General features: G+C 40.3%; 1 protein-coding gene and 1 long non-coding RNA gene across 2 annotated transcripts in view; both read left to right on the plus strand.

The window, feature by feature from the left end:
* Positions 1-77: 77 nt before the first annotated feature.
* The window catches only part of LOC108893691 (uncharacterized), a 51,673-nt gene continuing 27,994 nt past the window's right edge, over positions 78-23,756 (plus strand). Inside the window, exon 1 of the long non-coding RNA XR_001962710.2 lies at positions 78-185. This is a non-coding gene — a long non-coding RNA (uncharacterized LOC108893691). The remainder of the gene's footprint in view (positions 186-23,756) is intronic.
* On the plus strand, positions 15,567-22,915 carry drd1b (dopamine receptor D1b). The gene has a single exon (XM_018691944.2). The coding sequence runs from the start codon at positions 17,145-17,147 to the stop codon at positions 18,534-18,536; it is 1,392 nt and encodes a 463-aa protein (XP_018547460.1). The 5' UTR covers positions 15,567-17,144; the 3' UTR covers positions 18,537-22,915.

The following is a 23,756-nucleotide window of genomic DNA, read 5'->3' on the forward strand; positions in this document are numbered from 1 at the left end:
CCTTCACTGGACAGGAAGACAAAGGGAGGCCGCGCTAAGAACACCTGACGTCGGACACTGGAGGAGAAGGAGAGCTAAAGACCTCGAACTACACCAGGGCTACTATAAAGACACTGGCAGAGGGCAAACAGGAGTGGCGATGCCTCGTTGCTTCCCTACATGCCACTGGGCGTAATGGTCAGTGGGTAAGTAGCCTACTTTTACCTGCGCAATTGTAAGAGCTTCTTCTATTTATTCTATTTCTATGTCTAAAAGTGTGCCGCAGTCTTCTGTGGTGACTGGCAAACTCCAACCAGTAAGTTATTTCTCATCAAATGGTGACTTTTTCTTCCTCTCTGTTTTGTAAATGTTTTTGTTTTCCCTTTATACCCCTCTGCTCTGTACAATCTCTTATCAATCTCAATATTGTCTGCATTTTAGGCATGTTTTCTAAACTTTCCTCCTGAGTTGAAACGAATAGTCAATGGGTGTTTCTCATTGTTTTCTGACATTTTATACCCCAAACAATTAACCGATTAATTGAATAATTGTCACAACAGTCAATAATGAAAGTTTACTTTGTTGCATCCCTGCTGTTCACCAACGTCACCCACTTGAAAAACTTGTGTGACATTCTTTAAAAGCCTAACATATAATCCCATCACTTATATTCTGACTAGAATATTTTTTTCACCTGCTGTAGTGGAAATATTATTAAGCTCTATTAATGCACTACAAATGAAACCCCTGTAAACAATCGTTTGCATCCCTAAAACCTTAAATAGTAAAGTTTGAGTTATTCTATATTTCTCACTGTCAACAATCCTAAGAAAAGAAACCAACAATGTTTCTGTGTACTTGCTACACACTGGTTACACTGGTTCCTCCTAAGGACGTAAAGCTTTTAAAAAATAGTCTCAATTTCATTTCATTTCAATAAAAACAAATTATTTCCTAGCTGGGCACAGTATTTTGCAGATATTACTAAAACAACTGTATTTTGTTGAGGACTACCTTCAGCAGTGGATTAACATACATTTCCTGTTCTTGTGAGTATTTACTGCAGCAGAGCAGTGTTTGTAGAAATGACTTAAACTTCATCATAATGAAAGAACATGTCACCCAGTGCAACAGTTTACCTCACTGATGTGTTTTAATAGTTTCTGGGCAACAATCCAGGTCTATGGTATAAAGGAGTAAGCTATATCAAGCCTTGACTACACAGACAATACTCATTTATGATGAGATTTGGTGCCATTATGAAAAACAGAGAATATTGTCAGCCTTCTTTTTACTGCGTAGTTGATTAAACACATTGGTATGTCATGATCACCATGTTGTTAGTGCTTGTGTTTATGTTTAGACCTAGGTTTGTGTGTTTGGAATTTGACACATACAAAAGCATATCCTTGCCAAACATCTCTTGTTGTCCAGGAGGGGCTTCTCTGTTCTGTTTTTTTTTCCAATCTCTCATTTCAAGATATTTACCACAAGAGGACAGTGTTTCCCTATGGAAAAGCCAGTGCTGCCAAATCTCACCTATCTGTGAAACACCACAGTCTTCCCTCTCTCCTCTTCACTCCTTTCCTTTCCTCTCCTCTTCTCTGCTGCTCAGCACCAATTTGTTGGAGTATTGCTGTGACAGTGCTTGTGAGGCTGTTGGCCAATTCAGTATCTCAGTTATTAGCAGCTGGTGTGATGCAGATGAGATGCCTCTGCTGTTGACTTTAGCAGTAAACATATTCAGTTTACCTCAGCAGTAAACAGAATATGTTAAACACATATTTCCATAATAAATTAAAATAGATTGCAAGCCCAAGTGTAAAACCTGTACATACCTAGTAGTGTAATTCGGTAGAAAAGAAGGAAAGTCTACTTTCTGCAAACCTCTCTGCTTCCACATTCCAGTTTTAAAACTAAACTGGGTAAAAACAGATGGTATGAGTAAGGCAGCAGAGACACTATGTGTGTACTTGTGTGTGCATATGTGTGTGAGAGAGGGAGGGAGAGAGAATGAATCGAATTGGAATAAAGGGATGTGAGTTATTTTGAGTCTGTGTTTGGGGTTGAGGAACAGTTTGTGGACGTCCACAGGGACCTGCAGGACTGGTGTTCACCACCTGCAGCTAACCCCCTAAAAACCTGAGAACATCATCTCTCTGACTTCCTCTCTGTTCGCTTCTCCTTGGAAGAGTACACACACACACACACCCACAAACTGCCTTCTGCTTTCAGCCCACTGATTCAGTCTGTCTGTGTTATCAGTCCACTGACTCATTGTGCCTCAGTCTGTCCAGCTCATGGCCCTCTTTCTATTTTCAGCCTGTCCTGACATGAAAATGCCATGACCTTGTGTCTTGTGTCAGACCACTGGAGGTATATGTGTGTTATGTGTGTTATTATGTGTATGTGTTTGAGTGTGAAAACCTAATCCCACCATGCCCACGGCCACCCTCCCTGTCTAAATGGCTAATAGAATTGGTTTACTCGCCGTTTTTGGTAATGACACAGACGAACCACGAACCAGCTGGTTCTCTCCTGCTTATCATCAAAATGTGGTGGGAGGGTAAGTAAGGATAGAGTATGAGAAAACATGTGGAAAGGAGGGGTGGAGGAGGTGCAAAGGAGCAAGGGGAAGAAGTTAGAGGGAAGATGATGTAAATACAGTGACATAAAATAACAGCCGTCAGAAAAAGCTGTGTTTAATAAATAAATAAATGAGATGTTCGGGACTGACAGCCAGTCATCAGTCTCAGACACAGAAGCCAAACTGACAGACTTACCTTTCACTGAACTGTCTGTTTTTTTTCAGTTTTTTGGCATTTTATAAACTCCCTTCACAAAAATTGCAGCGCCTATATTTTATTAAATCCGTAGGGACTGCAAATTGGCCTCTGTGCTGCCTGCACAATGGAAAGCATCTTGAGAGAGAGAGAAAGATATGAAAGAGGAAGAAAAAGCTCATTGATTGGATGGTGTGTCAGAGCGATATCTGGATCCTGCTGCTGTGTGATGGATTGAAATTAAACATTTCGTGGCAAATTACACAGCTCACAGCGAAGTAACCAACAATAATCCTTCAGAGCAATTAGCAGTTTTGTTTTTTTCTGAAGCAGCTGTTTTTCAAGACAATCTTTACTTTTTCAGCAAATCGCTGGACTTAGTTTCTACCCCACTGAGTTCTCTGAGGAGGGCCCATTTTGGCCAGTGGCCTTAAGATGATTCTGAAGTTCTAAAAAGCACCATTTCCCCCCTCATCTCCTTTGCATCCAGTGAATAGTGACTTGTCCTCTGCCTTAGCCCAACTGAACTTCTCTAAAGCAATGCATGTCAAATAAGTGTACATGCATCTGTGTATGAATCATCTCCCAGTGAGCTATCTAAAGAACATTCTAGTGCTTTCACATGGCTTTGCAATTTTATTCTGTCAGAGTGACATTTTCAGCAGTTTGACTTCACATTTATGATGTGCTCAGGGCTTTAAGGTATGAGTGCTGGAATGTCGTAGGACATTTTTTCCTTCTTTTTGATTTCAAAGTCCTGCTGCTCGTGCATATCTAGCACGGCACCTCCCACACAGTCAGGATTTGTCAAAATGAGTTTGAGTTTCAGCGGAGGAGGCTGTCTCCTCTAAAAAGCTCTTGATGGGTTTCAGTTCAGGGGGGATAAGAAATGAGACCAGGAACAACAGCAAATGACCCCATACATTTTCATCAAGAGCACCTCATTAGGTATGAAATGCATTTATTTAATGAAAAAACCAAGAGGTTTTAACGTAAGACATTCCCAGTATAAGTTCCTGTTGCTTTTCTCCTGCTTTTGCACACCTTTTTTTTAACTTCACTTTACTCCCATTAGCTAATCCATCCGTCCATCCATTAGCTATACTGCTTATCCTTTGAGGGTCGCAGGGCCCATCAGCTAAAATGAGCATAAATATTCCTTTGGCTAACCCAGCAGTTTTTTAAAGCCACTTTTAAGAGTGTTCTTCAATAAAAACCCCGCTCTTTGTCTTCACGCGTGGCTACACATTTATTCACTCAGTCTGGGTCAAACAGGCAGCCAAGGACATGCCTGATGACAGTGTCAAATATTATGTAAAATAAAGACAGGATACATCTAGACTGTCCCTAGATGAATATAGCTTTGCAGACAAAAACAGCAGATGGTGCTGGCTAATGTAATAATAATAATTTGATGTGTGTTATTAAAATCTTTATAAATATTTCCATTGTATTGTTAATGCAATGAGATCAGAGGTCAATTTAAAAGGAGTTAAAAGTTACCTTGTGCAATGTGTTGTCTAAACACCTCTTAAGTGTTTATACCTGTTCTAAATGGGAGCTAATCCATATGAATTTATTCATTTCATGCATACCTATTCTAGGCAGTGTTTTGGTACAAAAAGAAATCATGTGTGTGCAGAAAATGCACTGGAAATGAGGAGTAAATTGTGTTGTTACTTAGAAGGAAATTGCATTGGAATAGGAAATGGTATTTTAGACCAGACACGTTGCGGAAAGAGAAGAGACTGTCCTCTCACTATAAAAATAACACCATAGATCATTTGTGGTAGCAACTTATCACGACGCACAGCCACATTAAACATTTTATTGTTCTGCGATTTCTAGCAGCAGTAGCAATTCTGACTTTAGCGAAAGAGGAAGTCAGATGATATAGTATATACGGCGACAAGGTCAATATCAGAAAATGATTGGGGCAGATGGATGGGTCGACAAAACCCAAGATATTCCCTTGTGAAACCCATAGTCATCATTGTTCATTTTATCCATAAATCATTCTACAACCTTAATCATGCTTTTAGTAATGTTACTACGACAGCAAAAGGCCAGTGCAACTGCCTCTGATACACCCCTAATGCTTGAATCCGAGGGTAGGGATAAACAAATTATATGGTTGTTTGAGTTTTAGGACTTGCTATAAGAGAAAGGTAAAGCAGCAATGAAAATGTGGTAGGAGAAAATACAAAGGTGCCCATGCAGAGTGCAAACACAGCGCAGCGTATGTTAAAGGAGTGTACCCAGTATCAAATGAGGCAGAATGATGTCATACATGCCCATTTCTACCCACTTGGCATATCCAAGTGCTTTTATTTCATCTGTCTACTTCAAAGATGTCCTTTGCATCCAAATAAAGTCAAATCCATAATTCAGCAATGAAGAGCTCTTGTTGGAGCATTATAGCAATTATGCACTTCTTACTAAACAATGGCTTATCAGTGAAAACCTAGCATGCTTGCTCCTGTGCCCTTGGATGTGTTTCAACTCTTGGTGACTTTCTAATCAGGGAGACAAGTGGGTGTTATTGATTTTGAAGCAAGCAATTATGAGATGGTGAAGAGAGAGAAAGAGAGAGAGAGAGAGTTTGGTGGGTAGAGAGGTGGAGGGAAATTGCAAATACACAGGTTGTGATTGTGAATGGCAGTAATGAGGTCATTGAAGTGTCCTTTCCATTTGTGTCTGTGTATGTCCAATTGCCTGCCTGTCTTTTATGTTCACTCTCTGCAACTAATTAAATTAATAACAGGTACTATGCTTGACTTTGTGAGCCAATTATCAGTATTTGCTTGACAATTACATGTACTATTTTCAGGCCATATTGGCACACCTGAATCAGATACATCCATTATTTATCGTATAATAAGCAGATCTCTATAATCTCCCTATGACACTTCTGCAATAAGGTTTTGAATATGACCCTGGTGCCAAAGTTTGGGTGCATTTCTGTTGCTGTTTTTTACTCTAAATGCATAAACCTCATAACATTTCTTGGAAGCCAAAATAGGTTTTACTTAAAAGTGAAAAAGTGACTTACATTTTGGGAAATGTTGTTATATGCTTTCTTGCCAAAAGTTAGATGAGGAGATCCACTCCACATGTGCTAAATATGAGGCTCTGGAATGAAAATTGGAATGAAAACAACTCACCTGGCTCCATCCAAAGGTAGAAAAAGCCATCTACCAGCATCTCTAATGATTACTAATTAACACACTGTATCTCACTCAAATGTAGCTATTTCGCCCATGCTTCCCATCTTTATGCTAATCTAAGCCAGCTGCCTTCTGTGCAGCTTCACATTACGCATGGAGACATGAGAATGATAACAGTCTTGTCATCTAACTCTCAGGCAAATAATTAAATAAGTGCATTTCCCAAAAATACCGTTTTCTGTGACACTGACAACAGCTGCACCTGTTCACAACACTCACAGAAAAAGGTGACAGATTAATAACTAATTAAGCACAGAGCCCCTGATGATAGCTTCATCTTCATACAGCAGAGATACCTTTAAATTATGACAACCACCAGAACAATGCTAATCACCCAAAGGTTTTTCAAGCAGCTACAGGCATCTAGATTTGTATGTGCTAATGTTTTTGCTTTGTTCTTATCAGCTGGCGGCTCACGCTGACAGTACTATGTCAAATTATTGGGATACAGACAAAAAATATGTTAAGATAGCTCTTTTTAAAAGAGCTTTATTTTGTTTGTGTGGATAGACTGTGAATACTGTGAACAGATCTTTATCAGGGTGGAAGTTTTGAGTGATGGCTGCATTGTAATTAGATTTGTCAGTAAGCCCTGCCAGTGAACCAGGGCCTTAGAACTGAGACATGATACTTGTTACTACCCACATGGTAACCAAGCATCTTGATTCATTAGAAACTCTAACTCTAACTAAATATTATTATACTATAATAAGATAACTTCAGTATCTAAAAAAACACAGGTTGGAGAAAAAGAGCATAACCACCTCAGAGCAGGGCAGTGACAGATGCCTTCCTCCTCTTCTTTTCCAATAACAACAGAAAATGTGGAGGTAAATGCTGGGTAGAAATTAAGGAAATGATTGAATGACAGCGTTTGGAGTTTGGAATAGCTATTTCTTGGAGCTGGAAAAGCACGTGTGACTAATAACTTTAACGATGGCTCTGTGTCATTGAAGTACCTCAGTAGGTGTCCAGCATGCACAACAGGCCTTTCACACAGCACATATTTTGACATGACAGTGTAGGAAAAGCACAGGTGTTACTAATAACATTAACAAAATCTCTGTTCAAGTGTCTCTTTGGGCAATGATGCTGATAGCATGCACAATACAGCAAAACAGAATGCAGCATTAATTTTATCATTTATTTTATTTACACCTGTGCTTTCCTTCTATATCAAAATGTCATCTGTGAGAAAAGCCTGTATCACGACTGAAGGTGGCACAGCCAAATTTAACACAGCCATTACATACACACATTTCTATAGAAAAGCCTATTATGGGGACTTATGGAGCCCACAGCACCTGACTGATTTATGGCTCTGCCAGATTTATCTTTTACCAATTAATGTATGTGTTCCAGACTGCCCAAAACATAATGATTAATGTCATTATGATAATATACGGATGATATACACATTACTTGTTGAGTAAGAAAAACAAGGTTACACACACACACACACACACACACACACACACACACACACGCACACTGCTCTCTCAGCCTTTATGGCAGCAAATACTCATGCAGAGAGAGACCACTGCAGACAGAGATAGAGTGATGGTGGGGTTGCAGCATGTGCTGGACCTGGTAATGGGAGATAAATTAGCCTCCCACTGCTGAGGCGAGGCAGAGACACACAGCATCAATGGCACAACAGTGAGCAACTGGACCACTGCTAAAACAAAGACATTGGGGGGGGGGGCTAAGAAATCTGAATCTGCATGATGTGTCATAGTTTTTTCCTCACTTACCATACAAATCATTTCCATTTTATAATTGTGCAAGCCATTTTATAAAACATATCTTGTGGTTTTAATTGCAAATCCTCTGAAAATACTTGTAACAAACTGAAATATATATATTAATTATTAATATATACTGAATATATTGTTCTTCTACTATCAGCTCATGCATATCAAATGATCACAGGTCACAAATGACCTCTGAGATCATTTTGTACCAAGTTTGTCTGGCACCCACGTTATATTACAGCCAACCCATGTTTTTTGGACATGTCTGACAAATTTTATAAACCAACTTTTTCTATCACATTGTGAGACTAAATGACAGCTGAGCTGATGCTGCCATGGTTCCCTTTGATATTGTTTTGAATTTCAACCCCTGTGGACATGATTTGGCAGGCAGAAATATGAATGTGTTGAGTAAATACCCCTGGACCCATTGTTGGAATCTCTTGCCGTATTGATTGTTTCTTCCGCCGTATCTCAGTGGCGAGCTTGATGCCCCCTTTGGAACTTGTATGATGGAAAATGAGCTGGTGTGTAAAATCAGTAGAGGTAGAGTTGCTGAGTGAGCTCACCAGACAGGCAGCTAGAAAAGGAGCAGTAATTGCAAACATGACAGGTGACAGTGCTGTCTGGCTCTTACTTTTGCTAAGCTAAGGCACTCATCTATTCTAGTTTTTATCCATGATGATATGTTTATTTATTTATCACTCATTAATTCTTTATCAGTACAAGAAAGAAGACAACACAGACAGATAACACTATAACGTTTTATGTTTGTGTTAGTGCATTGAATCCAATTTGTGAATTTTTGCAGGAAGAAGTGACTGTTTACTTTGCTGTGCCATTAATAATTGATATTAAGACAATAACATAACATATGAGATTACTTAACCCTTGTGTTTTGTTGACACTTTATTTACTCCGCTGCTTTGTGTATAGAAATAATAATCATAATTTTAAAGGAATTAATAATAATGATATTAATATCTATAATAACAGTAGAAACTAATCTCACTTGCAGTAGAAAACATTGGAATTTCACTATGCAAAGTTCAACATGTACATGTTTATCTCAGATGCTTCCTTTAATTTCATATGCTCCACTGTAGCATTAAATTAAAATTCTGTTTCCCATCATTCCTTCCTCATGCATGTTTTCATTATTATATTGTGAGGAAATACCTTTGATTTTCAGGCACTGAGCATGTTATTTCCATTTTAAGTAGGCTAACTGAGCTTCTTCAAGTGATTACAATTGTAATTTGTGAAACAAGGATGTCAGCCACCATCTCACAGGCAATTCAAATTACTCACATCCGGTTCCATAACTAACATATTTGATTGCTGTTTCGAATTTGAGAGCATACAGTACAGGTGTTGACAGTTCCTCACAGCTGTTGATGGTTCCTCTAAAGCTTTATTAAAGACAGTACTCCGGGACATTCTGTGATGGCTAGTATCAGAATGACAACAGCACTGATGAAAGTCTGGCTTTCATAGCAGCAGTGGATGAAAACAGTTGTATTGATGTCTCTCAGAGTGGTGTTTTGATCTTCAGAGCCCAGACAGGTTCCCTCCCTTCCCTTCAGTTCAGACCAGATAAGAAACAATAGGCTACTATCATTGAGACTGTGATGGATGGAGGAGTAGGAATGACAAGCTTGTTAAAATATTCAGGTCTTAACACCTGCTAATACAAAGAAAATTGCTGAGGTGGTGTCTGAATGAATAAAATCTTCTGTCATTTATCTTACGTTATTAAAGGAACTATTTGTAAGTTTTGTTATCACTACATAGCCAACAGTTGTTTACTAGTTTAGAAGAAATGTCATGAGTTTAATATTAAACTTCCCTCCCTTTACTCACCAAGAGCTGTCTCCAGCAGTAGAAAGCAATGCCAATGTCTTCTAGTTCTATTTCTTTTCCTCTACTGAAACGAACATGCTAACCAGCTAGCCTGGGTCTGGCCAGACCATCTCATCATTTTCCAATAGTGACTCACTGTTTCGTCCAGACTGCCCTGAGGAAGTAGCGCTGCTCAGAGGGTGTATTCTAAGCTCTTTGTATTTTAAGCGCCCCTTTAAACACCTCACAATTTTGGGTTCAGAATAGTTTCAAGAAGTCTGTGTCTGTCTTTATGTGTTTGATGTGTGCAACGACAGCATGTTGATGTGTGCTGTGTTCCTGCAGCAGTTGATCACAGCCTGTTCCTAAAGCTGATTTGCTCGTCCAGCTATCAGCTCAAGACTTTAAATCAAGCAATTGTTCTCTCTTGGCACAAGTCACTTCCATTTTGCTATTGTAATAAACTATCATCCGGGATAATCATCTTTGGGAAAGTTATTCTTGCTCTGTGCCATTTCCAATTCAGCATTTTTTTCTCAAAATGACTGCCCAGTGCTGCCTTTTCTCCTTTCATTGCTCATTGCTGATTATACCCCGCGGCTGCTTCTCCCCAGCCACCGTAGGCTGCGAAACATAGATTTCATACATTTTAGATTGCACAATCAGAGGCCACACTGTGAGATCCTTGTTAGAAAGAAATATATTAAGCTTGTCTAGAAGAAAAGGCTTCAACAGAATGGGGTGTTAAAATGCTTCATTCATCATAGTTTTCTGTGTAATGCCTTGTTTCACGCCACTGCATGCTTGTCTCCTTCATCAGTGCTGCTATAACAAATCACACACACACACACACACACATACATACACACACTAACAAAACCAGAGCATCTCTGGTTTGGAGTTAAGTGAGGTTAAACTTTTTGTGTTCATTCTACATCAGGATGTAAGCTGCACTGGCTTGGATTTAAAGCTTTGTGCACTTAGGCTGAGCTGCAAAGCCTCCTTGAAAAAAATAGGATGCAGTGCTTTGTGGAGTGTCTGGTTGCAGGCAATACACTGCATGGTCTAAGACAAAGAGTGAGTGAAACAATAACTGATGAAATTTTCCAAACATCCATTGTTGTTAAAGACACAAAACACAAAAACACTGTCACAAAGCATGTTCCAATCAAATCAAATAACTCAGTCAAAGTGAAAAGAGATTTGTAGACATTCATGTGAAAGTAAATAAAAAATAACAAAAGTCAAGTTTTTCTAATTATATCTGGTCTTTGGCCTTGTGACACTACTATTTTTTTCTGAACAAAGTGGTGCAATCAAGACTAAGCCCCCTGTCTTGGATTTGCTGACAGGAAAGAAAATTAATGTAGAAAGGTTTTCTTTCACAGTAATACTTTTCAGAACCATTACTGTAAGCACAATCAAACATGACATTTGAAAGTTGAAAAATGTTCTGTTTTTGTACCACTTTTGAACAATCTTTTAAGGGGGTTGAGCAACAATGAGCAAGGAGTATAACTTTATTTTTCTGCAGTTCTTTTGGGTGGGTTATTTGAGTGCTTTGCTCTTGTGTACAAAATAAAAAAAAATGCCTTTTATAATGACAGGGCTTCACTTTTGAAGCAGTGAATACTTTTTCAAGGCAGTGTTTATACTGAGAGGGCTGTGTGCAAAATGCAGAAGTATGGGTGAGGCCTATGTCCGCATGAAAAGAGATGAAAACACATGAAAAAACTTTGAAATGAAAATAAATCATACAGTCCACCACCCTGGCCTATTGAAATGCAAAATTTCCTATTTGCACTGTGATGAAATTTTATTTTGAAATTTGTTTGGATAAGTCGAACGAAAGCAATTATTCTGTTATGATTGTGTCAGAGGGGTGTGTGTATCTGTGCATGTGTGTGCAATATGCTTAGAGATTAACCTTTTGTGTGACTGATGCTTCCTCTTCTTTATAAACCTACTTTATCAAATGAAACTGCTGGCAGATGGTCCAAATATCAGCAACCGCACTGAATCTTTTATCCTCTGATATAAAGGAAGAGACGAGGTAGAGTGAAAAGAAGAAAGGGACATAAAACCATGAGTGCTTCCCAGTGTATGCGTGTACATGCATAACTGGAAATTCTCTCTGAAACGTGTGCACTGTAGAGATTAAACCAAACCATTAAACCTCGAAAGTAAAACCATTTTTTTCAAGATTTGAAACTTCTAGATGTAATGAATGTTCCTAAATTTCTATTTTACAAAACTGACTTTTGAATTTCCCTAGGACTGACTCGGCTGAGCCTTTTTTATCGCTGCAACTAATGATGAAAGGGAGTTTTTTATCCTGGTCATCTCTTTACTTTGACTCACTTTCACCTCTGTCCCTGTTATCTCTCATAAGGTAAATAAATATCCTGTTAGCTTTGTGAGAATTCAAGTAGAACACAAATTAAAGGCCCAGTGGCTTAATGAGATCAGCCAGAGGTCCTTTTGTAAACAGCAATAAGTTTCTGTCACATAACAAGATGCATGTGATGATGCACGCACGCACGCAGATCATAGATTTTGATTGTGCCCAACTCAGATTAGCACAGTGAGGATGGTTATGTTGTTACTGTTGAATGTCATCAAAGCTGTTGGGTGTGTGTGTGTGTGTGTGTGTGGTGGGATTAGTGCACAGTATTTCCTTCATGCTGGGTGTCTAGTGGTTGGAGCCTCAGCAACAACAACCTGGGACCTGATGGATGTCACACTGACAAAGAGGATTTGGAAGAGGGCAGAAGAGAGACAGTGTGTGTGTGTGTGTGTGTGTGTGTGTGTGTGTGTGTGTGTATGTGTGTGTGTGTGTGTGTGAGCGGGAGAGAGAGGGAGAGAGATAGGCTCAGTCTTTAAGCTGGGTTCTCTTTTTTTTTTTTTGTCAAAGTGGGACATCTTTTTCACGGATTAGTCTCCTATTCTTCGGCCACGTGGCGGGCTTCTCCATGCCCTGTAACATGTCAGTAAAATATTTGAAAAGCATGACTCAGTCATGTGTGACAGTTATTGTTTTTTAATACTATTTTCTGTCGGTCATTTCACAGAGAATAATCTAATGGCGGTAACAGGCTTTGAAAAACGTTGTCGCCTTGTAGCGATCACCTTGATACAAGTCTCATCAATTTCCACTGATGTCTTATGATCACAGTTCAAATAAGATTTCTTGTACTACACAGAAAAACCAATATGCCTTTAAAAAGCAATCTCTCCTGAGTGTAAACATCAAGTCTAAGCACAGGAGTTAACATTGTTGCAGTTTATTTTTAACTACTTTCTTGATGGATGGTGTCTGCCAGTATGCCTCTGACTGTGTTTTTGGTTGTTTTGCTCTCTTGACTCATCATCCTGGCATATAGATATATAAATAACTGTATCACTGATACAGCTGATTGGCTATTTACACTGACTGTAAATGTTTATTGCATCACTCATAGTACCACTTAAAGATTATACTTAACATAAAAGGTTTAATGGGTTGGAAACAAGGCCAAAGCATTTTTTGCTACACATGCTGATGCGACACAAGCTACATCTGCATCACTGGATGCTAAGTATTCACTGCTGTTTTGAGGTAATTACCCAATTTATTGTAGAAGAAAATAACTAGGCTCAAGCTAATGAGAAATGAATGCTGCCTCTGGTAAATGTCATAAACAGCTATCACTTTAATTGAATTCTGCATTAACTTATGCAAATGCTGTACTGCACCAGATTTTAATTCCAAATGAACATTTGGTAGATACACTCAGGAATATCCCTTAAATATCTTGTTATGAAAAACTAGCTTTGGCTTCAGATACCCCTTAAGGCAGCTTTTATCCATTATCAGGACATTAGTATAAATGTACATGTGTGTAGATCATTGCTTTCTGAACCATATTCAGTATTCAATAGCATTGTGAAACTTGTGTTTAATGGCAAAAAATGTATGTTTACATTACCTTAATTCCCCACCACCACCACACACACACAGAGACACACACACACACCATTATGGCTTGAATGGTTAAATCTCTGCTTGTGGTTATATATTTTAAAATTGAACTGGGTTTAGGATAAATCCTTGAAAATTAAAGGATAGCCCTCCCCGATCTGTCTATTACATAAAGGCACAGTGAGAAACTGAGAGAGAGTTTTCAGGTTATCTCCTTCAGTTCACTGCCTGTAGGAATAAGTGAGGATCAGCAGAATGGAAAATAGTCTTTTGATGAATTTCTTGTCTGGAGGTGAGCTGCCACACTCTATGGGCATCATAAAAGGTTCCACAGAATTTTGTGACACCAATTCATTCGCAAACATAATGCGTTTGTTTTATACAAAAGATTTCTTACTTTAAATGCATCTCAAAACGCCATTCAAGTCATCACAGAGACTTGTGCTGATTGGATTTACAAAGCCTAAAGCTAAAGTGCAGTTGCGAGAGCAAATTAAGAAAACATCATCAATTTGACAGAGCATGCACCACAAATACACACAATTCAACCAAATACAGAAACCTGCTGCAATATCTGTCTAATCATGTGATCACGATGTTGTGTTTTGCATTTGGTTTTCTTTAGTTGCAGTGTACTGAAACTGTGAAGCTATACAGAAAAGAGAAGGACAAATAAAGTGAAATATCTCACACAAAAATATTTGTGGCAAAAACAAAAAAAGGAGAGTTACCTAAAAAGACATTTTTGGAGCCCTATTCTATTCTATTCTTTTTTATTCTATTCTATTCTATTTGGTTTGCTTTTTGGAGCAGACATAAATTACCCTGCATGACTGGTTGTGTGTATGTGTGAGTGAGGAAGTTCGGTGTGTTTTTGTGCGTGTGTTTGTGTGTGACGTGGTCTTGGTTTGAACTTTGTCGGCTGCACGCACACCCTGGCTCCGTGCTACAGGGAAATGTGGGCGTTGTGTCTGCCAGGCCTCTTACACTTGGCTTGTCTACATGTATAACTCACACACACGTACACACACAGAGAATGCAAACATACACATTTACCACATAAGAATGCAGAGTCATAGATGCACACATACAAGTCAGGCACATAATAAGAGTCACACACTAGCACACACACACACACACACACACACACACACACACACATATATATATATATATACACACACACAGGGAGACAGAGTCCATTGAGGATTTCAACTCGCTAAATAGTTAATATTCAAACTGGCCAGGCCTGCCAGGCAGCCAGCAGCATGATAGCATTAGCCTCTGTAATTCACATCTGCCTCTCTCACTCACTCACTCACACACACACACACATATGCACACACACATATCTCAACACTCACTGTCTCTCTTAATTCATGGGTCCTCCTGCTGCAGCGTGGCTCATGGGACTCTAATCTAATTCAGAGTTGTTCAGTCATGTTTATTGAGGTGACGTTAATGCAACGACGCTGCAGCTGTAATCTCCCACAATCTTGCATCCAGTAGATGGCCTCATTGTGCCTCTGTATGCATCGTGTGCATGCCTGCCGGCTACAGGTTCATCTCGGGACATCACGGCACCTTAATTTTAGCTTTAGCTTTCTTTGCTGTTTGTGACATTGCAGCTATCATTCGACTTTTTGACAGTGTAGGTCAAGACTAAAATAAAGTTCAAGCAAAGAATCATTATTGTTGCAGTAAAAATGCAACAGTGAGTTTGTTATGTAGCTTCTAATATTGGCTAATGAGAAAGTCACCAAAATCTGGCGCCAACAGGATGTCAGGTTTCAAAAATTCACATAACAGAAAAAAAAAAATATCCAGGGATTTTTTCTTAGTAAAACTTACATCAGTTGCTGTATATGTATTTTTTTTTTGCCATCATAAAGCATGTGGCTAAATTCTCCAACCACAATAGCTGTGTTAGACAGTGTGGTTTTAGGTGGCTTTACTCCTCACAGCCTCCCTGGATAGATGGAGCAGTTGTGGCAGAGACCGTGGCGCACAGCAGCAGGCGGCAGCTGAGAGGAGAGAGAGGAGAGCGCGCACGAAAAACGGGTCTTGGAGAGACCAGAGTCATTCCCATCACTGTCCGCCGGCCAGTCACGCCGCAGACGCGTCGCAGGGTATAGGCTACTGAATGTTGCACGACAAAAGGATGACCCCGAAAAGGAACGCATAAGGACCGATAAAAACACCTGAGGACCGTCGCAACAGGGGGTGGGGGTGGGAGCGTGACTGATGGAGGAGAACGCAGAGAGGGTGAGCTCCTTTCACTTCGTACCAAGATGCAAGTTGGAGGTATATCGAGGAGATGTGGATTTTTTTGTGTGTGGGACTGATTTTCATTAATTCGCGAAATTAGGGGAGCTGATTTTGATTTCACTTTTTTTTTAAAGAGGACCCAAGACGCTGTCGCTGGTCCCGCGCTGTCCACATCCACTGGAGCCGAGCGCACGCTGGCTGAAAAAAAAAAAAAAAAAAATAGGGAATAACCAAAAAAAAAAAACTGCGCCCGTGTTTCAAAGACGTCAAGCCAGGGATCCCGCTGCCATTGATGATTTAAGTGGGTGGCCTTAAGAACTCTTAAAGGTTTCTGAAAGCTGAGCGAAACGGTCGTTTTGCTGCGTTCACACAAATTGGCACGCAAACTAAACCAAAGGGGGGAGAATGATATGACCCCGCATTTGGAATATAGTGACACGGCAGCATAAAAAAAGAGAAGCGATTCTACATATGATGGATTAGACGTTTAATCTGCATCCCCCTGCTTTCAAAATGAACTATTGAGACTTTTGAATGCTGTTGTCGGCCTCATTTTTTCCCCTCAATACTCAGGTTGGCTGGACACTGTGCCATTTACTAACGGGGTGGGTGGGGGGGACTGCATTCAAAGAAATAAAACATAGAACATAAAAACACAACACCTAGCAGCCGGGGTGGATCAGCGTCAGTGTTTGCACAAATATATTCCCACAGACACGCCTCGAGGATCATTAAACAAATCAGATAAACGCAACGCGAAAACCATCAATAATAGTTATTGATGAGGTGGTATATAAGGCTAATGATTGGCCAAGCCTCTGTTTACTCATCAGCTCGGCAACAATATGGTGTGAAACTTTCGCTGAGGGCTCGACAGCTGAGGCTTACAGTGAGAGGAGAAAGCAAGGACTCTTCTTTAAATATCATTTTTACTAAGACTATTTTTGACTACAGCGTTGATTGAAGAGATAATTGGAGACAACAGCTGGGATATTCTTCCTTTTCGTACTAGAATGTCTGCTGCCTGTGCTGCTGCTGCAAGAATCTTTCAACCAGGCATTTTTGTGGGGCAAATTTCTGAAGAGATCTTTTTGAAATATTTATAGCAGCTCCTCTGCAAGGATGGTGGTTGTGACAAGGAGCCTATGGATGACCCAGTCTGTGGGAGAGCTGGTGCCGAGACAATTGACCTCTCCGCCAGCTACTCTGTCTGTCTAAAACTCTTCCCCAGGGAGGCACAGCTGCTGCAGGCTGGGGATGTGATGGGGTGACTGTTGACACCCCCCTCACCCACCCCCTCTCTCACTTTATTAGCAGTGTTAAATAAACAATGGATCAGAATTTCTCAACGGTTCGAGATGGCAAGCAGCTGCTACCAGAGAGAGACTCGTCTAAACGCGTGCTGACAGGATGCTTCCTCTCCCTCCTCATCTTCACCACACTGCTAGGCAACACGCTTGTGTGCGCCGCCGTCACCAAATTTCGACACCTGAGGTCGAAGGTCACCAACTTCTTTGTCATCTCGTTGGCCATCTCTGACCTCCTGGTAGCTATCTTGGTGATGCCATGGAAGGCAGCAACAGAGATTGTGGGGTTTTGGCCTTTTGGTGCGTTCTGCAATGTCTGGGTGGCGTTTGACATCATGTGCTCCACTGCCTCCATCTTGAACCTGTGTGTGATTAGTGTCGACCGTTACTGGGCCATCTCGAGCCCATTCCGCTATGAACGCAAGATGACCCCTAAAGTGGCGTGTCTGATGATCAGTGTGGCGTGGACCCTGTCTGTCCTCATCTCCTTCATTCCTGTTCAGCTTAACTGGCACAAAGCTCAGACCACCAGCTACGCGGAGCTTAACGGAACATACCTCGGCGATCTTCCCCCTGACAACTGTGACTCCAGCCTTAACAGGACCTACGCTATCTCCTCCTCCCTTATCAGCTTCTACATCCCTGTGGCTATTATGATCGTCACCTATACCCGGATCTACCGCATTGCCCAGAAACAGATACGGAGAATATCTGCCCTGGAGCGGGCAGCAGAGAGTGCCAAAAACCGTCACAGCAGCATGGGGAATAGTTCGAACATGGAGAGTGAGAGCTCATTCAAAATGTCATTCAAACGAGAAACCAAAGTCTTAAAGACACTCTCAGTCATCATGGGAGTGTTTGTGTGCTGCTGGTTGCCCTTTTTCATCCTCAACTGCATGGTTCCGTTCTGTGAGCCGAACCTGCCAGATGGTGCCACGGACTTCCCCTGTATCAGCTCCACCACCTTTGACGTGTTTGTGTGGTTTGGCTGGGCAAACTCCTCGCTCAACCCCATCATCTATGCCTTCAACGCAGACTTCCGCAAGGCCTTCTCCATCCTCCTGGGTTGCCACCGGCTCTGCCCGGGGAGCAACGCCATCGAGATCGTCAGTATTAACAACAACATGGGTGCCCCTACCTCGAACCCCAACTGTCAGTATCAGCCCAAGAGTCACATCCCAAAGGAGGGCAACCATTCAGCCAGCTACGTGATACCCCACAGCATCCTGTGTCAGGAGGAGGAATTACAGAAGAAGGACGGATGCAGAGGGGAGATCGAGGTGGGGATGGTAAACAACGCCCTGGAGAAACTCTCCCCGGCCATCTCTGGGAATTTAGACAGCGACACTGAGGTCACACTGGAAAAGATCAATCCCATAACACAGAATGGACAGCATAAAGCTGTGTCATGTTGAGAGAAGGCAAAGATAGAGAGGAGTACACCGTATGTATGCACAAAGGGAAGAAAAGCTTACACAGAGGGACAGCAAAAGGAAACAAAAGAGACAGACGTCTTTAAAAACATGCCTGACAGGAAAACCGTGAGTGGGATATAAAGGACCTTAAGACTGTCAACAAAAATCCACATGGAAAAACCTACAGAATGTTTAAAAGTAAAGGCACTTTATCCTGGATATAACTATCTGCAAAATACTCTCAGCATTTATTGATGAAATTGACACATTTGATGATAAATGTTGATAATGTGAATATTAAAGCAGAACACTAGCTATGTGCACATGTATACATTTTTTCAAACCATTTACAAAAGATGTATACATCTGCATGTGTATACTGTACAGTACTGACACTATCCTGGGAGGACTTAAACACAGTATATACAGTGGAGCAAGATGTAGTAACTATTAGCAAAATGTCTTGTAGGTAGGTGCTTTATATGTGTTTCATGGAAGAGAGAGCAATGTGAGTAAATTGGTTTTGGTACAGTATAATTAGTTGTTTATTGCAGTTATTTCTCTTCAGTACATTTCTAATAATAATTTTATTGCAAAATTGAAACGCCTATATTGCAGTGGTAATTTACTTTAGTTAAATTACTTCAGACACCAAAGGAGCAATGTTCTGATCCAAACTAAAACACAGAGGGAGCAGATAAAGGAGTTCAATTCCCTAAGCCAAGTTGTCAAATCTTTATAAACATTTCATTTCTACCCCTCAACCCTATATTATCATGAAGGATCTCCAGATTCTTATAAAAGCTGATATGTTCAGAGACCAGCTGGTGATTGTGTAAGACAGAAAGGAAGACAGGGGAGATAGAAAAAGTCACTCCTGTGGTCAACGTTCCTTCGCTTCTATTCTGATCTATCCTCAGTCATGCCCACATGGGACCGATTTGACTGTCTCACCTGAGGTTTCTTCCATCTCTTCTCCTCACTCCCTGTTTTCATTAGCTTTGTCTCCCCATCTTCTTCTCTTCAGCAAACCCTCTCTAGGGCCCTCCAGTCTCTTCTCCTCTCCATATTCCTGCTCTCTTTTCCTCAGTCAGCAAAGTCCCTTTCTCCCTTGTACTGCTCTTATTTCTTCAGTGTTGACAACCTCTTCTCTTCTCCACACTGTTCCCTCAGTCAGCACGGTCCTTTACACCTGCACCATATCTTCCTTTTATGTTTTTTTTTTCTTTCTCTGCCTGCAGCCCTTTGGCAGCCCTCCATTTTACGTTCTTACTCTGCCCACTTAAAGTGGCACTAATGATTCTATTTTTGGCAAATGGTGTCAGTCCATAATTTAAAAAGAATGTAAATCTGTAAACTAAAATTTCTGCACTTGGACAGAAGAGGCAGAGCAGCAGTAGCAGTAGAGTTCACTCAGCTGGAATGCTAGTGACACTTAGTGACCTTTTGCAAACTTGCAGATATCTGATTTTCTAAATTGCTCATGCTGGGAGCCATGCTGTGCTGTAGCGGTGATGTAGAGCATGCAGTGCGACAGTTGCTCTGTTTGCAGGGGTGGAGTCCACGACTGACCATCATGATAAGGATTACCTTCAAGATATCAGGCATATTTGTATTGATTCCTCCCAGAGATTTGTCTTTGCACAGTTGCACTTTAACAGTAAATGTGCAGGACTGAAATATACATTTACAATGTACAGTAAGTGTTGATGTTAGAATAAAATCATTTATAAAAGGTGGTTTTGGGTAAGTTAGTCCTTATTATGAAATGCTTCTGTCACAGGTTTGCTGTAAAGCTACTGCTGTCTGAAACATTTATATTTTTTAACAGTGCTCAAATAGGCATTTGTCAGTGTTGGGACTTTCACATTTTAAGTTGAGTTTGAAGAGTTTAAAGTGAGAATGTAGCATTTGCTGACTCTGGCCACAGTAGCCACAACTGACAATTAGCAGTAGAAATCAGAGCAGAGTCATCAGTTTAGCTAAGTGGTTCTGTAATGTTTGCTTTACAGCTGAAATGATCCACAATTTAGCTAACATTAGCCGCCATAAGCAACTAGTCATACCAGACCAAGTGTGGCTGCAGCAACAAAAATCCTGAGTATACTGAAGTGAGCAAAAGTAGATTTTAGCTGTTATGGATTCACCTTTTCATTTGTAATAGAATAAAAGTGTGTTATTTCCTCATTCAAAGTTTTATGTGTTTGTGGCCATTATAATTAAAGATAAGGACAAAGAACAAAAGAACATAAATGTAGGAAGTCCCAAAAAAATGATCTATTCATTATCGCTACCAAATAAATTTAAAACAGAATTCATAATGTCATAGTATAGATTGAATTAAATAAAGTATAGAGGTTTTCAGATTTTAAATAAATGCAAAGTCTATGCTTGGCAAACATAATGAGCTGCATATTCTGATCACAGTCTACACACTGAGTCTTTCTGGTCAGCAACATGCTCTCTGACATTGTATGCTGAGCGTCCACCCTGTGCTCTGTGTGTCCATGAAGGCGTGAAACTGTTGCTCATCAGAGAAAGGAAGAACTGATCCAATAGAAAACAACTGGTCTTGAATGAAGCATTTGATTTTCCTGCTGTGGAAAATCCAATGCTATCTAGATGGCAACAAAGGGGGGGAAAGCTTTTAGCTCAATACGTGGTTTGGCTTGTGACACAAAAGCAACTCATTGTCCTCTCTGCCTCCCTGTCCTTGGCTTCTGCCATTTGCTGCTCCATCAGTTTAAAAACTGACATTTATGAACTTGAATTTGGATTAGCTATCTTGTCTCAAGAATTAATTAAATTTTCCAAGTGCTCAAATTCTATTTGAACTGCCACAATATACTGTAACTTCCCACTCTACTCCCTGTCCAATTCCTCAACCATATCAGCTCAGCGACTGTCCATTTTCACTCTTCACCAGTTTCTCTTAATTTACTCCCTAATTATTTCCAAATACAAGGCAGCTCAAACATGCAACAAAATGTGAACATATAATCTGTCAGGATTGGACATGGAAGGGAACTGCCTTGGGGGAAGATTCCCCCCACCCCTCCACCCTCCCCTCTCCCCACCCTCTTTCCTCCTTTTTCTCTATCTCTTTCTCTTTTCTCTTGGCTGCCTCTGTCGACTTGATGAGCGTTCCCAATGTTAACACAGATTGAATTTATTATTAAACAGACAGGGCCTACTGTTTTCCTTCTGTAGTTTGAGTCAAAGCGCTGAATCAAAGCCCCAGCTGGTTGTTTAATTATTATTATTATTATTATTATTATTATTATTATTATTATTATTATTATTATCATTGCTGTTGCCAGAATTCTTATTTTTGGCTGAATGTGGCTGTACTATTGCTTATGCTGTTATTTAACCAGTGTTTTATAAGCTGAAAATTGGGGGGAAGGGGTACTCTTATTGATATAGAGATTAATATGCCATCATGTCGTGACATCATTGGCATTTACAGGTTTACCAGATGTTTCTTGTATATGCTGTATGTATACATTTATAGAAACATACCTCCAGCTGAGAGTTGAAATGATCTCTGCTGTATTTTGGCTCCATATAACCCCCCTCCCCTCCTGAGCTTTCACCTTGTCAACTTGGTGAGTCATCTTTCCAGCTGCCACTGCTTTGATTTTGGAGAGGGGCAATGTCAGGCAACAGTCCCACAAGCAAAATGCTTTGTTTGATCCGGAGCGTTTCCCCCTAGGCTGCCCCACAAGTTGCTTTGGGGAGCTATAATGACAGTACACAGTCTCTCAGTCAGTGTAGTTACATGAATAATGACAACTTAAGCAAATCTGACAGTGCAGAATGCCTCCTCTTCTTCCTCCTTCCCCGATAGGGGGGGGCAAGCGATGCAACAGGCATAGGGCTGAACAACACTCCCAGGCCCAGGGAATGTGGGAGGGGGATCATTTTAATGATGATGTTTCAGCTCACTCTAGGATAATGATGGAGTCCCTACCTCGACATCAATTCAGTGATAAAACTTCATGTAAAAAAAAGAAAAAGAAAAAAAAGAAAAAATATTAATGGCAGTATTTAGGGTTGGGGAGTGCAGGGATAGAGTATTGTACAATGATGTTCAAAATGTAGTCGTGATGAACACAAGTGCTTTTTATCTTCAAAAATCCTTAATGTGTAGCAGACTTACATGCTGTATGTTTTCTCCATTGTGGGACTATAATTTACAGTAAGACGCAACAGTCACTGACTATTTATACATTTATTTATTTACATGTCTTGGGTGTTCATTCATGAAAGTGATGTCAAAGCTTATAACCCTCAGAATTATTACAGTATTTAGTTTACAGTTTGTACAAAAAAATGTGCCCTTCTTGTAAAATAAACATGTATGTATTTTTTTTTCATCCGTGCCCAATGAGTTGTGTTTATTTGAGAGGGTTGTCTGGATGTGATTGGTGCTGTACCTTTGACACTGGGTGGGTATTGGAAGATCATGTCGCTGCAGAGGATCGATGGAGATTGATTTTGAACAGTGACGCATATTTTTTTCCAGCTCCCTGAGCATGGTGTCCTCGCTGTGTTCCTGCCTTCGCCCCGCATTTACATAACCTGACAGCCACTTGACAGTTGACATGTCCTCTTCCTCTACTCTCTCCCCTGCCTCATTTGTTAACTTAAATGTGGGCACAAACACATACAGACTTGAAAGCACACACAGTAATATTTTACAAGATAAAACCCTCTGCAACAAAGGAAAGACTACACCTTTTTATGATCCAAAAACAAAACACGCCTTGTGATGTTGTTGTGTGATAAATGTACAATGCCTGAAGCAATTTTCCTTAATTTTGCATACAGATCAGTCTGAACACCTTTAGACTTGTACTGTGTAATGTATATTTGTGTCTGAATTGGATTTAGCCCACGGCTATGAGGCCCCTGCCTTTTTATTTTGCTATTATAGAGACTGGAATAATGATCAATAATTTCTTTTAAACTCACTTAGTTGGAGCTTGTTTCATCAGCTGTTAACCCGAAGGTACAAAATAAATCAAAATCAGTATGACACCTCAGAAAGACTTGACAAAACACATGACCTCAGATTTAAATTGCATGATCGTTACATCATACTTCAAAGTATTACTTTACACAAGGCCCCTTACTTTATAGCTGCCAGTGCTCTTTAAAGGCTTTATATGTAAGTTTTCGCTACGTAGCTAACATTAGCCTTAACAGCTGTTTACT

Source organism: Lates calcarifer, linkage group LG20 (assembly GCF_001640805.2).
Source record: "Lates calcarifer isolate ASB-BC8 linkage group LG20, TLL_Latcal_v3, whole genome shotgun sequence".
In the NCBI taxonomy this organism is placed as follows: Eukaryota; Metazoa; Chordata; class Actinopteri; family Centropomidae; genus Lates; species Lates calcarifer.

Bases quoted from the DNA above. Each gene is read 5' to 3' on its own strand.
- drd1b (XM_018691944.2), top strand. From the start codon at position 17,145: ATGGATCAGAATTTCTCAACGGTTCGAGATGGCAAGCAGCTGCTACCA.